Genomic DNA, 17,013 nt, shown 5'->3' on the forward strand with positions numbered 1-17,013 from the left:
CCCTAAATACCCCTGTTTCCAGGTCTTAAAATCAAACTTTCAAACATCAGACCGCAGGTCTCTATTCGGGGGAATGAGTCCCCTTGCTGAGCGTCACTTGCTTTTTTTTGTTCAATAATTTGTATTATCATGTAAAACGAACACAATAAGTGACAACAGCATGTGATACACTCCTGTTACAGTACAGTTGGAGCACACAATGTCCTAGAACACCAGGTCTGATTGTTATGTTGGGAGACCTCCTATGTCATAGCAAGGACCATAAACAGTGTGAGATATTAAGAGTAATAATATTGTACATTTGAAACGTGGATCGGTCGGAGTGTAACTTGGCAAATAAGTTGGCTCATCGAGAAAGAGAGATAGAATGTAGGAAAGACACACAAGAAGAGATGAAAAAAAGAGACAGGTAAGGGAGGATGTGGAGGGGAAGTGGGCTGCCTGGGTTGGAAGCACTCTTGGCACTGTGGGGTCTGGAAATCTTGGAGGACCTTAGAGTCCTGGCTTAAGTTCAGGGTGGTTTGTTTTCTTGTAGGTATTTGTCTAAGGCACACCATAGACATCTGGGTCTGTTGGAGGAATGACATCTGGAGTGAAGTACGTTGTCAGCACCTTGGATCGAGCATAGTAGGATACACCATTTATCAAAGGAACTGGGGCTGTCGTTGTTGTCCAGTCTGCGAGAATAGTTTTAGTTCCCAGTGATATGATGAGATCCACTGGGAGTGCAGTGTACCTGGACCGAGCGTCCCTTCCTAATACCATCTCAACCCTTCAGAGTTTTACGCAGGGCTTAAGAAAAACATTTGTCATCACAGCTTGCTTGGGAGTGTATAAAAACATTACTAAACCAGTGCTTAATTTGAGCCGGAGCTTTCCGGTGCAGAACACCGGCACTTAATTGGTTTCCGGTGCTCGGCGCCGGCATCTAATTGTCAACACCACACTTAGGGCAGTCTGCCACAAGGTGGCGCTGCTCATGTAATTTAGAGATGAGTAGTATCACAGTTATTTAGGAAAACAATATACATTATAAAATTACTAACACCTGCCTCCCCAGCCATTCCTTTAGCTTTGGGGACCTGGAATTATCTGAACTGTCACATTAACATGCAAGAGAGATGGTTAGTAGTTGTTTTGGCAGTGATGACAGGTGCAATGGGTGGTGCAAGCTGCAGTGGCCTCCTGGTAAGAGCCCTGGCTCTTCATATTATACAAATTAAGCACTGACTAAAACAAACAAATTTCTAGCAGTCTGCTGGAGCTGTGGCGCCAAGAACATACCTGAATTCAGTCCAGATACTCATTGTTGCTGCGAAAGACAATTTATAATAGTTCATGAACACAGCTCTCCATTATGTGACAAGCACAGTGCGGAAATGTGTGAATAATACCAGAGAACCAGCCCACAGAAATATTTACTGAATTTTGCAAATGAGGTAGCATTCCATAGCACCAAATCTACAAACAATTGTGCGCTGATGATGTCATCAGCAAGTCTGTGCAAATTCTGGTTTAACATGATGTTAAGCGCAGCACTGCGGATCAAAATTGAGGCAGCAGTGTCTTTCATGGAAAATCTTCCATGATATCCATGGACGTCGTTTAAGGGTCGCATTTGCGACCCCCAGCTTGCCTCTTGTGACCCCTGGAACTACACTTGCGACCCCTGTTTTAGGAGTTCTAAAGTAGGTTCAGGGGTGCTAAACTGGGCTTTTAAAAAAAATTATGGTTCGCTCTCAGCCAACATTAACCCTGACTACCATAAAAAACATCCAGTAGTGAAATACACTACACTGAAATACAATGTTACCATTTGTGACCTGTGGTACATGGGCTGAGCAGCTTTTGCAGCGAGCGTCTCCAGCAAGAACCCAGAACGGTGATAAACTGAAGATAACAAAAGGGGCAACAATTCATTGTTGCTGATTGAGAAGGCCGGACAAAAGACACTTCCATGCCTCTTGCTATCTCTGGACATCTCAAGGTGGAGAGTAAATACAGTAGAGAGAAAATAAGTGATAAGAGAGGAACGGGGGAGCAGTAGAGGGGCCAGCAGAGAGGAAGAAGATGCAAAATATAGATCAGATACAGAAGCAAAAGTGTGTGTGCCTTTGTGTGTGTGTGACTGTGTGTGCGTGTGTGTTTTTGAGAGAGAGATACAGAGAGAAAAAACTGAGAGAGTTGGGAAGATAAAGAGACATATGTTAGAGAGATAGAGACAGACAGGTGTGAGAGACAAGAGAGGTTTAAGATAGGAGAAAACGAGACTGCTGACAGGGAAAGACAGAGATGTGACCATGGCCGGACTGGGAACAGCGACCAGCCCTGGCAGGTTGTTGTTCGTCGTCCGACCCTGGGATTCGGGCGGGGGGGGGGGGGGGGGGAGAGTGCTGGCAAGATGCTCCGCTCCTGCTTTTCTTACAGGGGGCTGATATTGCAACACTGCTGCAAAACCGGCCCCCAGTGACAAAAAGCAGCCCCCACGGGCACAAAACCGGCCACCACTCCTCCAGCCCACCGGGGAAATGCCCGGTGCCTACTACGGCCAGTCTAGCCCTGGATGTGACAGACTGATCAGAAAGATACAATAGATTAGAAGAGCTATGCTGGAGAGATAGAGACAGACAGAGAGAAGTTTAAGACAGAGGGGTGACAAATAGACAGTGGTAAAGACAGATGTGAGAGGCATGTTAAAGAGAAAAGTGCAATGGAAATATAGAGGGGAGACAGGTGTGAGAAAAAGGCTAACAAAGAGACAGGCCAGAAAAACACTGTAGAGAGTGGCCAGGATGAAAAAGAGGCATCTAAGAGCTGGGCGAGAGACAGGTGAGCAGATTAAAGAGAAATAGACGGAGAGTAGGAAGTAAATGTAAGAAAGGTGATATAGAAGACTGATATTAGATATTAGAGAGCTCAGAGAAAGAGGGTGTACAGGTGAGAGGGAATAGAGACATCTGAGCGGAGAGGGAATGGACAGGTGAGAAAAAATTCATAATGAGACCGCTGACAGAATGGGGAAATAGTCTAGAGAGGTAATAGAGAGGTAACAGGCAGATGAGAGAGAGGTAGGTAAAAGGACTGGTAGAAGATAAAGGCTGAAAGGTAGATTACAGAGAGAGAGAGGTGAGAAAAGGAAAGAGGAGGGGAGGGAGTGAGAGGTGTAAGGAAGGTGGGAAAATGAATAAGGAGTTAGGTGAGGGAGACAAGTGAAAAAGACAATTCAGTGAAAGGGTGAAAGGGGAGAGGCCGGTGGGAAATAATTTTTTTAAGAGAGATAGTATGAGCTAGGTGAAGGGGAACAGAGAAAGTTATATGATACCTTAGAAAGAGGGAGACAAGTGAGCGAGTCTGCGGTGATAAAGAAATAGCAGCTTAGATACAAATAGCTGAGAGAGGTAGCGAGGATTGACAGGTGAGATGCAGATGACAGACAGCTACAAGAGAGGGGAGAGCAGAAACAGAAACGGAACAAGTTGAGAGAAGGCTGAGAGGAAGATGTGGGTGCGTTGATAAAGAGGCAGATGGATCAAAAAGAAACAGCTGGATGAGAGGGAATCAGGTAAGAGGGAGATCATACAGACAGTACCTAACCTCTTTATCAGCCTTGCACTTAATGCATGATTTATGACTGCAGTAACGTCCCTTCTCATGCTGTCATTAGAGTAAACTTTTATGTAACATCACTTCCTAGGATGATATTGGGTAAAGGTTTGCATGATATCACTTCCTGTGATGTAACTGGAGGTGGTTAAAAGGGCAAGGCGTGTCACAATCATTACCCCAGGGATTTTGGTGAATCGGCCTCCATGATGGTATAGCCTTGATTACGAATGTCTATGCAATGTCACACTGTGAAGGTTGAGCCACCTAAAATTGTGTAAATTTTGGCCAACTACATGTTACTCATGGGAACATCACGCAATATTCTACTTGCCCCTTGTTTGTGCCTGGTTTCATTTAGCGATCGCGCTTCACGCAATGCCTTGTCACACTTTTATTTGATTGTTGTTCAATTCCTACACTCTTTTCATTGGTCACTCCAATTTTTCCCCTTCGCATAAATTAGTAGGGAAAATGGTCCTTCTCACTAAAAAGCATTCTGGCACTGCGGCTTTGCGAACTTTCAGTGTGAAGTAGCTTTGGGGAAAGAACATTGGGGCATATCAACAAGGGCTTTATCTCTGCTTTTTTGGCTTTAAAAGCCAAAAAAGCAGAGATAAAACTAGCACCCTATCAACAACAGGGTGCTAACATGCAAATTTGCATGTTAGCACCCTTTTACTCTACGCTTCCCCTTGCATCTCTAATGAGATGCAAAGGGGGCGTTCCAGAGTAAAATAATAGGAGAAATGTCGCTAAGCGACATTTCTCCTATCAAGAATGTCGCTAACCCTGTTAGAGACAAAAAAAGCAGCGCTAACCGCGGTTAACGCTGCTTTTTTACGTCTGGTATTTTTCTGACTTAGCCATGATATCCTATGGAAGGAGGATATCATGGCTAAGTTTGCCTGTCCCTATCAACAAGGTAACGTGAGATTATCGCTGGGTTTCCAACGATAATCTCACGTTAGCCTGTTAGCTTGGGGATTTTTATCGCTTTTGAGATAAGCGTTGCTAATAGCACGCTATCTCAGCGATAAAAATTCACGCTAGCCGGCGATAATTATCCTAGCGCTAAGTGCGCTTAGAGATAATTATCGCCGGTTGTTGTTGATATGCCCCATTGTTACTGCTGCTTTGTATTGCGCAAATATCTTGATGTTGCACGAGTACTGGCACTAATCTATAGGTAATCTGGAGACAGGTGTTACAACTGGGATTGTCTGCACTCAACTGTGTCACAAATAAGCAAGCAAACACATTAGATAGCCATAAAATGCCTGCAAACTCTAGGGTGCTTAACTTCCAACTGATGTTTCTCCAGCTTCACATAATTGTTTCGCAACTTTTCTGCAGAACAAGGCACTCCATAGCCTTACTCCTAGCCAGGACAAAGGTAGTGGTAACCTGGTAAACTCTGTGCATGCATTTTCACAACACTCTTCCTTTTTGAGTTAGCATTTCAAAGTAAAAGTCGATATTTCACTAAAACGTTCTTCAATTCGGAGATTGAGCCATATGTAATTCAAGATTTGTTTAACAGACGTCTACAGATCTGAGCAGTGGAAACTTAAAGTAGCAAACCCTCCTTTGCCACAGACCCACTTGTGCTCTAATGAGAAGATCCGTTCCTGTCCTGAGCCAAAACGACCAGCAGGAGGGCAATGGAATTGGCATTGTTAATGTTTGAGACACTTGCCCTAAACAATGGTCCGCGAGGTACTCAGATATACAAAGACATCCAAAATGAGATGTTTATCGACACTATGTGTGCTTTTTCTGATGATTGCTTTAAATCCAAGTCATAACAAAATTTGTTAAACAAGCAGTGGCAAAGCCAATAGGTCTGACCATGGCATCTAGTGTTTTGGCTTTCTCAATCTTATTTGTTTTGTCATGGTTTTTGTAAGACTTTATTGTTGGGAAAGCTTCTGGGCCTTGTCCATCTTTAAAAACAAAACATTTTCTAAAAGAAAAAATATGTTTTGGTTTCAAAACGCATGCAATGCCATAGTAGTCCCTGCCTCTAAAGGGACTGCTCCTTGTTTAAGAGAAGAATGCCATAACTCAAAGTGATGTTTGCTAATGGCTGATGTAGGCTGCCTCATGCTGCACGCTTCAGTAGGAGGAAGAAAAATGTGAATAACACAATGGTAGATCAATAAATAAAGAGGGCTTTTATCACACTATCTGGGAATGCCCTGTCATCCAAGACTTCTGGAAGCGAGTGCTGCGTACAATGTCGCAGGCGAGCGGGGTTTCGTTGTTACCGGAGCCTCGGCGATGTCTGTTAAATGTGTGGGAACCCAATGATCTCAATCGTCAGGCGCAGAGCTGGGTAACGTTGGGGATAATGACGCCCAAAAGGAACATAGCCCAAAAATGGGGAGCGGTGGAGGTGCCGTTGCTGTCTAAATGGAGGAGAGATATGGATGTCGCCATGTTCGCTGAGCGATCAGTATTTATCAGGCGGGGATGTCCCCGCAAGTGGCAAAAGGTTTGGGGGGCTTGGAGCAAGTATAGGGGGGGAATATGTGACCCGCCATCGCTATCAGATGAGGACTCCTCTGACTCAGACGGTTGAAATGGCAGACGGGGTCGTGGGGAGGTGGAGAGCCGCAATCTGTGTCAGCACATTAGCACCGGGGTTGATTGAGGGATTGTGCATTTGGATAATAATCGGTCAAAGGACCTGTACGCAATGGTTGGAATCAGTGTCTTCTGTCGTAACTGTTCTGAAAATAATAAAAAAAGTTTTTAAAATAAAAAAAATAAAAAAATAAAGAGGGATGGCTGAAAGCCGTATAAGTAAGAATATCAAACATATTATGTTAGTACCATTAAAATATCTCGGCTAATACATGAGCTAAAACAAGCTATGGAAAAGTCAGTACTCTCGCCAGTGTAACCTAATGGATTTGCCAATGCAATTTGGCACTGCTGTAAAGAATCATTTAAAAAAAATCTAGATCGTTTTTGGACGTACCATTCTCTAAGGAAGAAATTCTCGCCGCCATCAGGGGCCTGCCCGGCGATAAGGCTCCTGGTCTGGATGGCCTGCCGGCCTCATTCTATAAAATGTATGCAGATCTCCTAGTACCACACTTGGCGGCTATGTATAATGAATACTTTGATACTGGACTTTTCTCTCAGTCTCTCCGAGAGGCTATGATAACTCTGCTTCTTAAACCCGACAAGCCTGCAGATCGTCGCGATTCCTACCGCCCCCTCTCTTTAATAAACACTGACAACAAAATCCTTTTACTCATGCCCCTCATCGCCCTCCCAGATCAATCTGGTTTCATTCTGGGTAGAGCCACCTCGCATAAACTTTGTACAATCTTTTCAGTTTTGCATCAAATCAATCCCAATCTCCCCGCGGTGGCTGCCCTGCTGGACGCCACAAAACCGTTTGATACGCTTGAGTGACCTTTTCTTTTTTACCTCCTACCACGCATGGGCTTCAGTGAAATGTTTATTCGCAAGATCAGGCTTCTGTACACCAACCCCTCGGCACGTCTCAGTATTAATGGCCATATTTCCGACCCCATCAACACAGGTCGTGGCACCCGGCAGGGTTGCCCACTATCGCCCATGCTTTTCGCCCTTGCAATGGAACCTCTGATGGCCAGGCTCCGGCAGCACCATACGCACAGGGGAATAGGTTTTTCGGCCCGCTCCCTTCTTGTCTCCATGTATGCGAACGATGTTACCTTATATGTCCGTCATCCTCAGGAAAACCTCAGCCCCCTGGTTCGGGAAGTCATTCGCTTCGGTGGACTTTCGGGTATTCAGGTAAACTGGAGCGAATTGGTGCTGTTTCCCTTAACCGATGCCACCACGCCGTTCACACCGGACTTCCCGTTTGTGTGGGCCTCTGGCCCCACACGCCATCTCGGTATCTGGTTGAGTAGGGACCTGGATGTACTGTGGAGATCTAACTTCGGTTGTGCAGTTGACTGGTTGAAATCCAAGATTCCGACTTGGAGCCGGCTTCCGCTTTCCCTGGCTGGCCGGATCGCCATCGCCAAGATTGTGGTCTTGCCAAAATTTCTCTACCTATTTCTGAACGTTCCTTTCCCTCTCACCACTCATTTCTTTTGCAAAATACGTTCCTTAATTATCTTGCTCGTCTGGGCAGGAAAGCAACCACGAGTTGCATACGATATCCTCACGCTCCCTATGTCTGCTGGAGGTATGGGCGCTCCTGATTTTAAGATTTATGCCTTGTGCGCCCAGGCTAGTTTCCTGCACTTCTGGATCCATCCTACCCCTTATCAACCTCATGTTACCGTGGAGACTGATATAGCATCCCCCTGGCCTTTGTCCATGGCGTTGTTCGCGCCGGCGGTGCGCCCACGGGCGGAGGTTGACACGGTTGAGACATTGTGCTGGGCCTGGTCCAGCCTTCGCTGGCTTTCCAATCTTCCCCTACTCTCTGCAAATGCGATGCCACTTGTTAACCACCCTGATTTCTCCCCACTCCAGCCTGCCGGCATGGCCAGACATGCAACGCGTCTGGGTTTGCGGACGGTGGTGGACCTCTACCCAGGGACCACTTTTTACTCACTTCCTGACTCCTCGGGCCCAATGGATACGCTTCTATTCTACCAGCTGCATACTATTTGTCGGAAACTACACTCCACTTTTCCTCATCCCCCACCCACTATGCCAGCCCTTGATTTCATATACACATCCTCTTCTCCACATAAACTGGTCACCAAACTCTATGCTTTTACTCTAGCGTCCACCTCTAATTCGACAGACCACGCGCGGGAGGCGTGGGGCGCAGATCTCGGTACGGTTATAACACAGACCGACTGGCTATACTGCTGCAACCAGACAAAGAAACTGTCACCTAATTACCGACTTTGTCTGATCCATTTTAAGTATTTACACAGGCTGTATCGCACCCCCGCTCAGCTCCATAAGCTTGGGCTCATTCCAAACGATGCTTGTGCGCATTGCGCTGCCCCTGTGGCGGACTTTGCACATTTGGCATGGTTATGCCCTAAGGTCTCCGACTTCTGGCAGGGTGTGTGCTCCACCATCTCGGACATTGCTAGCACTACAGTGCATCCCGACCCTTCCCTTTGCCTTCTTGGTTTTGTTAAATTCTGTCCAGATGCTTCTCGGCGCCTGATAGCGATGCTGCTGGTCCTGGCCAGGCGTAGGGTGGCTATGTGTTGGGGCCGCAGGCCTGCTCCTAAGGTTGATAGCTGGCTGGAGGATGCTTCTCGGTGTCAGACTCTGCTAACGGAGTTCTGGGACTTACTACCCGCCAAGTCCCGACCCATTGACATTTGGGGCCCTCTGGTAACCTACCTCCACTCCCGTATCCCTCCCGGTGCTGCTGCCTATCCCGCGCTCCCCGCCGGCCTTGTGCCCGCGGCGGCCGCCGGTGTTGACGGATGACTGCCCCCCCCCTTCCTATTGGCCCTCCCCGGTCCCGTGGCGCTTCCAACCAATGCCATTGCCGATTGTATGATCTCCATGTGGCTAGGGAACTCTGTGCAGAGATGTAGCGTTTTCAGCTTCAACATGTTAATGTTTCTTGCAGGGTGCAGGCGACTTGTATCTGTATATTTTGACTTGGTCTTTACTGTGAAAATTTGAGCGGCTCTGTAGCACAATGTAATGTGTTTGACTTGAACTTCCTCAATAAAGGTTTTTGAAAAAAAAGAAATCTAGATGGAGGTCGCATCATTTAACTGAAACCAGCCCCATTTACTTGAATTTTGATCCAAGATGATGGACACCGCTTGGATGGGTAAATGAAAAAATGAAGTTATTGCAGGTGTTGGGGGTGTGGGTGGGGGTAACAGAGGAGCAGGTGTGGGAGAAAGAGGAATAGTAGCACACAGAGGGGAAGCATAACTGGGAGAGGACACCATAGGCAAGTGAGAGAAACAGGAAGCACAGGGTCAGGGGAGGGAATCACAGAGAGAGAGCGGTGCAGAGCGGTGGGAGAGAAGTGCATGGATGCAAGACAGCAACACAGAGAGGGAGAGGGGTGATAAGCACACAATGGATACAACTGGAAAACAAATGCACTTGTGGAGTGCTTAAGATCTGAAAGAAAGAAGCGCAGCAGGGAGAGAAAATCACACAAATGAGAGAGCAACACAGAGCGGAAGAGGGGAGCGGAGCACATCAGGGAGACAGTTAAAAAACAGATGCACTGTGGTGTTTAAGAAGACTTTGACAGACTTAGCTATGAGGAATTTCTGGCATGATCCGTCATCCATTCCTCCTAGATTGCCATTTCTAAACAAAGGTAGTTGGGCTAATCTGTTGAACAAAGAGAATCATCAGTAGCTCTTGGCAATCAGTCGAAAGCCTTTTTGCTTCATAACACCTGTTTGAGCCTTAGTAATTTCTAGATCATATCAATCTAGCACTCACATGAAGCTTAAATGTAAATCCGTATTTGTAAAGCGCAAACTACTCACCCTTACAAGTCTCAAGGCGCTGGGGGCAGTCGTGGAAACTAAATGAGCTATTGACCAGAGTCACATGGTGCTGAGCTGTCGCCGGAGCCAGGGATTGAACCGTGAACCCTGTGATCCGAAGTCAGCTGCCCTGGCCGCTGCACCACACCTCTCCATAGATTAGATATGGCGTCATGCCAGTCGCCATCTTCACAACATCCTGGATGTCCTTGAGTTGAGAAGTCAAAGGTGTATCCAGTATGCTGCTACCGTAAGAAATCAGAGGATCACTTGTTGTTCTTCTGTATCGTTTACTCCAAACCTAGAGTGAGATGGATTGTGCCTATGTGTCAGCTATTGAGCTAAACAAACTGGGCAAGTGCATCAAGAATTTCTAAAACCAACACCTGCAAAGTGGTGGTTGTTAGTGTCGCTAAGATTTTTCATGCTGCATGGCTAATAAGAATGTAAACATCGGCTAATGATCAAGTGTTGCCCACCCAGTGACCATAGATATTGTAATTTTTGTGTATAACGACTTCTATCTACTGTTTTATGACTGATAACGTGTTGTTTTATGGTACTGCATTGTTTTAAAAAATGTGTCGGGGCATTTTGTTAATGGAGTTTATTATTAAATCTGACAAATAAACTTGACATGCACTCTCGTGGAGTGCTTAAGCAGTAAGGAAAAGTAGTTCCATTAAAGGTGAGCAGTGGAAGGACACATGCAGGGCACAAGTCCTAAAAAAAGAGGTGGGGGGACTCTGATGTCACGACAGGAAGTGACGTCACGAAAGGTGGCTTGCACCATCAGACTCATTGCCTACCCTTGCTGACCACTTAGATGCGATTGCATCAGAGAAGCCAGCGCGTGAGCATCGTTCTGAATGAGCTCCGATCTCTCCCCAGAGAGGCCAAAGAGTGAATGTGTGGCTCCATTTGCTCCAGTTATCGAGCTCCCGGTAAAATAAGTGGGGGGACGCTGTCCACCCGCGTGGTACCCCAAGTCGAGCCCTGGACACATGTAAAGGCACTATGCTCCATGCATCCACCTTATCCGCTTGCGCCGAACGCCTGGACCTACACAGATGGGAGATCTGTCTTCTGGGACTGTACCGCAGACCCAAGAAACATAGGGTGACCCCCCGCTTCCTAGACCTAGGATTTATAGTGGCCAAGTGACTTATTACTCGAAGATGGAAATCCCCCATGCCCCCACCGTTTGTGGCCTGGAATCGCACGTTGGTTGCTTGGGCACACACAGCACAGCCATGCATAGGGAAAACATGCTTGGCGTGCGAAAATACCAAATTGCCACTTACTGGGACACCATGTTAACTGACTTACAAACTACCTGTGCAGACGAATAGTCCGTCACCACTGACGCTGTGGCATAGGCCTAAAACTGGTGTGCTACAGGTGTGGACTGAAACCTTTTTGTGTTTTTTCATTTTCGAGCTGCCCCCCGCACGCGCCCATTCTGAGAAGATCTTGGTGCGGATATCAAGCACAGCACTCGCCAGTAGTGGAGGGTGGATAGAGCAATCTTAAGTTATACTTCTGTGTGGTCTGCTGTGTTCTTGAATTAGAGTTGTTTACCACAAGAAGCCGCTCCTAGTGTGATAACCCAAACGAGTTACAGGAACGTCGTAAGTGTGGGCATCTCACAAAAAGTTGCGGACTGGTCTCACACACCACCTGGTGTCATGCTTCATCATTGACCAGTCCTCGCCCTCTAAAACCTTCGTTTGATAGAGGGCGGGCATACACTTGACGACAAGGATGCACTTTCTAAATGGTTAAGTGGGGGCCCGTGAGATTGTGAGTGGGGTTAAAAATCATTATAGTGGTCAAGAGTGATTTTAATGTGATTGACAACTATATGATATTAAAAATTATGTGTGACGGTGTATAGGGTATTTAGTGTCCCCTAACCGTCCTATGTGTGGTCAACATGTTTCTGCCATAATGGCCCTGTTGGGTCCACGGCATTCATCAGGACCAAAGTATGAATGAGGGCTCCGTTCTTACCAGGTGTTGGTAAGATACTACCACTGCGTGAGTGTAGCATAGGCCACACTTCACTTCCTATGGTGCTTCCAATGGTGAAGCCCTAATTGGCTGGACAACTTGTCCCAAGGGGGGGAAGAGGGACGGGGGAAATCCACCGTTATGTTACTTTGTAACACGGAGCAGAAAATGCCTGTGTCCTATGCGTCTGCTCGAACCTCCCGAGAACGGAGCCCTCATTCATACTTTGGTCCTGATGAATGCCGCGGACCCAACAGGGCCATTATGGCAGAAACATGTTGACCACACATAGGACGGTTAGGGGACACTAAATACCCTATACACCGTCACACATAATTTTTAATATCATATAGTTGTCAATCACATTAAAATCACTCTTGACCACTATAATGATTTTTAACCCCACTCACAATCTCACGGGCCCCCACTTAACCATTTAGAAAGTGCATCCTTGTCGTCAAGTGTATGCCCGCCCTCTATCAAACGAAGGTTTTAGAGGGCGAGGACTGGTCAATGATGAAGCATGACACCAGGTGGTGTGTGAGACCAGTCCGCAACTTTTTGTGAGATGCCCACACTTACGACGTTCCTGTAACTCGTTTGGGTTATCACACTAGGAGCGGCTTCTTGTGGTAAACAGTTATAGTGGAGGCTGCCAGCTCCTAGAACCCCTGTGCCTCTAATTCCCTCCTCCACAGATCCAGTGGAGACTTTTTGTGTGTTAACTTGAATTAGAGTTCTCATAGTTTAACAGTTGCAAAAACATGAATCTGTGTAAAGTAACATATCTGATGACTTATTGCAGGGACTGTTCTGCCGCTGACTAGCTGGCGGCGTACCAGTGTACCCATTCAACAAATGTTTTTACTTTGTATTCCATGCTTTTATGTATCCTATCTAATGGGTTCGGCAACACTTGCTTACTACTACAATATATATGTATAGTTTACACCTTGCGATTAATGAACTGCCCTGTTTGCTTTCCATGTTCATGTGTATTTCATTATGTACCATGCGAACCAGCACTTGAATAACTACTGCAATGTGTACTTGGCAAAATGAAAAAGGAAAAAATATCTACTTTCAATAAACAGATTTAAACACATAAAGACACTTTGCACCAGCAGAGGTGCAGACAAAAGATAGGCAAGCCATTGAATGTGAAGCAAGCAAATGAGACTGACAATAGGGCCAACCAATGGTAAGCAATGGGTGTGCATTCAGCCACGATAAGATCTGGTAAGATACCAATATATCTTTTTCCAACAACCAGTCTGATGGGCTAGACCTAAACAGGGGAACTGGACCTTTTGACATAGTCTACCCCCACCTCAGGAAGAGAGATCCTATTATCAGCAAGCGCTAGTCTTCCTTTTTCTCCAGAGACTGGGCAGGACTGACGGTGAAGACGCTGCTCCTGTATGCTTGCACACCTAGGTATACCACCGCTGCCAATAATGAAGTCAGTCCTCTCATGTTATGTCCTCAATGCATGTTGTTATTACAGGGGTTGCTGTGGGTGATGCTAACTGGAGAACTGATGGAATTGTTCTGCCTTAATTCCAGATATACCTGCTTTTTAACATCCTTGACTAAGCTCTCAGCCTCCCATACCCTTGTGACTGACTTGTTTGCTGAATCCCAAGGCTGCCTATTCTTGGTTCCACTTCTTACCTCTTTCTTTCCACAGTTCTACTCTTAGGGCCTGATTACGACTTTTGGCGGAGCGGTTGCGCAGTGGTGCAAACCGCCTCTCCACCGTTCCGCCGAAGGCCACTGCCACCCACCCGCTAGATGATGACTTTTAAATGGTGTACCGGGCGAGCAGCGTGGTGGTCCAGCAGCGGTGCCTCTTTCAAAGAAGGTGGTGCCTTTGAAAAATGCACTGCAATGTGACCGCACTACAAGGATCCTGCAGGGCATGGAGTCGAATGTCCAAGCCATGCAAGAATCTATGCGCATGCACCTAGGGGAGCACATGGTATGCCTCCCTGTGCATCCACCTGCGGTTGAGGCACATGGGGCCCTGTAGGGCCCCCTTTGTTTCCTCTCCTCCAGGGTTTACATGGAGTAAGAACCTCCATGTAAACCCTGGCCGAGAGGAAACTCGTAATATGCTTGGCTGGGCCACACAGGTCCCGGCAATCATATTTTGGCCTCAGGACTGCCATGCCACCTCAAGGGAACAGCAGTTCCCTGGTCGCGTTGGTGGTCCCAGGGCAGTCCGACTGCCTAACGAGTAATGGGGCAGTCGGACCACTGGTGTGGCAGTGGTTGGACCGCCACTGCTGGGCCCCCGCGAGTCTGGCGGTCCTCATACTGCCAGGTTTGTGATTGGGCCTTTAGTTTCTCTTTTTGTCACTCTTGCAGGTTCTTTGTTATCATTATCAAAAATGGTGCTTAAGCACAGAAATTAACCTATACTAAACTTTATTGTGTGTTAATTCCTCTAGATGAGTCTCCTTAAGGGATCCGAAAGATACTGGCGAGGTCGCCTCACTCACAACTTATTCTGGCATGCTTCATTATCGGTGACCTATCCACACCAGAGTAGGTAGATACTACTTTAGCTATTTTGGGAGTTACTAGATAATTTTCATCTGGACTAAAGCAGGGATCGAGGTGGAAAAGTAAAAATACCTCACGGTATACCCTAGGAGTTCCCTTTGTGAGTGGGTAACCTGGATAAGGTTAAAATTATTTAATTGGGAAACAACCGTTACAACGCATGCATTACAACGCATGCCTTTACCCCGCATGTCGTTACAACGTGAACGGCTTGTTGCAGAGTGTAGAAGGTGTTGGATTTAACTCCAACACCTTCCCTATTGTTGCACGCACTGGAGTTAGAATAGTAAATTAATCTATTCCAACTTCCAGCGCACCCCAACAGCAAGTCGGGGTAAAGATTTGCGTTGTAACGGCATGCGAGGTAATGGCATGCGTTGTAACGTCATACAACCATTTGCTTAATCGCCATTTGTGATAATGATAGTTCTTTAGGTGGATGTGCTGAAGAATCGTTCCCCTCTCCCTCCAGTGAACATATAGGTTATTTTGTTATCCCTGCTGTGCCCCTTAACTGCTGTTTTCCTATTTTTTTTTCTTTTTCTGGCAGTATATATGAAACACTGAATAAAGAATTCAAAAAACGATTTCTTAGTGATTCCCATACAAATGTAGGTGTGATAAATGCAGGGTATAACTGGCAGGGGCCCAATCTGTAGGAGAAGACTCGACTAGTGTATTTCAGGAGTGTTCAGTTGGGACACACTGAAATGTTTAGGAGGGGAACATTGGGAATTGATGACTCGTGGGTTGGTCGGTGCCTGTAGGTCTCCAGAGAGTGTTGAATGGTGGTGATGGGCTGGAGAGGACCGCAAAGGGGAACAGAACCGTTGGCACGCTGTAGGGCGCGTGATCTAGAATTCTGCGAAGCCTGTGTGGAGAGCGGAGTGATTTTAGTGCGTGTGTCTGGTGCCTACCGTGGATGGCGTGTGGGCTGCAGTGGGCTGATTACAGGTTACTGGTCGTCGATGGGCTCGAGCAATATGTTCAGTTGTGCAATGAGTTCGTGTCAGGTGAACACACACCACTTGCATTTGTGTGTTTTTTTCTGTTTGCGCACACTAAGGTGCGGCTTCATACTTACTGATAGCGGACCTGGCAACGAGTCTTGACCCCAGCATGCACTGTGGCGTGGACACAGAACTCACATTTCACTGTCTCGTGCGTAAGAAACAGAATGAAGCAGACACCAGCAGTGCTTCTAGATAATGTGTGTGGCCTCTCAAGGCGACCGAGGACATATCCCGAGTGCATTCAGACCGGGCGTGTGTCAAGGCAAGAATGCTGCCTGGCACTGTACCTCACTACAGATATTATTATATACCTCGAAGAACGATAACGTTGATAAAAGTCTTGTAACTGACCTGCTCTTTCATTTCTCCAAGTTATCTGACTTTCGTTGAGCGAGGTACATAAAAGCTTCCGCGACAAAATGAAAGAGGCTATTTACTCACCGCATTTTGGGTAGGAAACCGCCAGCAAATCGCCTTCCCTCATTTCGAAAGTTTCCAAGGCTTGGAAAGTCTCGGGGCTGCACACGAGGCTGGGGTACAGGACCCCCTTATAGGTGAGCAGCAGCTCCTCGGGGCGTTTCTTCTCAGCAGCAGCAAAGAGTTTCTCAACCTGTTTGATGGACTCCCCGCGGCCTGCCATGTTGCTGCTGTCCTTCAAGATGTCGTGAGGTGACAGACTTTGATCGAACAGCTAGAGAGGGAAGGTCCAAGGACCTGCTATCACAGCAGGGCAGGGCTTGGAACTCTCCTTTTGGCGAGCTCTCCTTGAACGCAGCTCTCTCTGCTCATACTCAGCCGCGCGCCAAACACTCACTGCATAATCTCCATTACAAGCATTTGTGCGCGTGAAGCAAGTTATGGGCGCGTGTTTCTCTAGACAACCTGAGAGCAAACGAGAGTAAAGGAAGCAGGCGGTTACATGTGGATGAGATTAACTCTTAAAAATATGCTGCCCGAATTTCAGTTTCGAGGAAAAGAACGTGAAAACAATGACTGGCGGCGATTTTTGGTGGCGTTTATAGCTACCTCTATTACCAAAACATACTGACAAACCTAGCCGACCCGTCTTTTGAAGAAAACTGCTGAAGTGTGAAAGTGGTGAAGAAAACTGCTGAAGTGTGAAAGTGGTGCAATAAGTAACACGTTTTTGTTCTGGTACATGCTTTATTTTTTTGTAAATGTAAAAGTAGAGTAGGGCATAGGAAGGTTATAGGCATGCCACTATCAAAGTGTGAAGTAAGCAAAAACGCTGTGGGTTCTAGTGCAAGCCAGAAATGGGCATTAGTAAAGCCAATAGACCTGGTGTTGGATGTTAATGCTTGTTTTTCATGCTTTCTTTCAAAACAATATTGTTGGAGAAACTG

At 46.6% G+C, this 17,013-nt stretch overlaps 1 protein-coding gene across 1 annotated transcript in view; it reads right to left on the reverse strand.

Moving 5' to 3' along the window:
* The window catches only part of LOC146861870 (sulfotransferase 6B1-like), a 350,581-nt gene extending 334,057 nt beyond the window's left edge, over window positions 1-16,524 (reverse strand). Inside the window, exon 1 of the mRNA XM_085641040.1 lies at window positions 16,091-16,524. Coding sequence (XP_085497166.1) covers window positions 16,091-16,289 — 199 coding nt within the window. The 5' untranslated portion in view covers window positions 16,290-16,524. The remainder of the gene's footprint in view (window positions 1-16,090) is intronic.
* Between the last annotated feature and the right edge of the window lie 489 nt (window positions 16,525-17,013).

The sequence above is a fragment of the Triturus cristatus genome, chromosome 2_2, assembly GCF_964204655.1.
Source record: "Triturus cristatus chromosome 2_2, aTriCri1.1, whole genome shotgun sequence".
In the NCBI taxonomy this organism is placed as follows: Eukaryota; Metazoa; Chordata; class Amphibia; order Caudata; family Salamandridae; genus Triturus; species Triturus cristatus.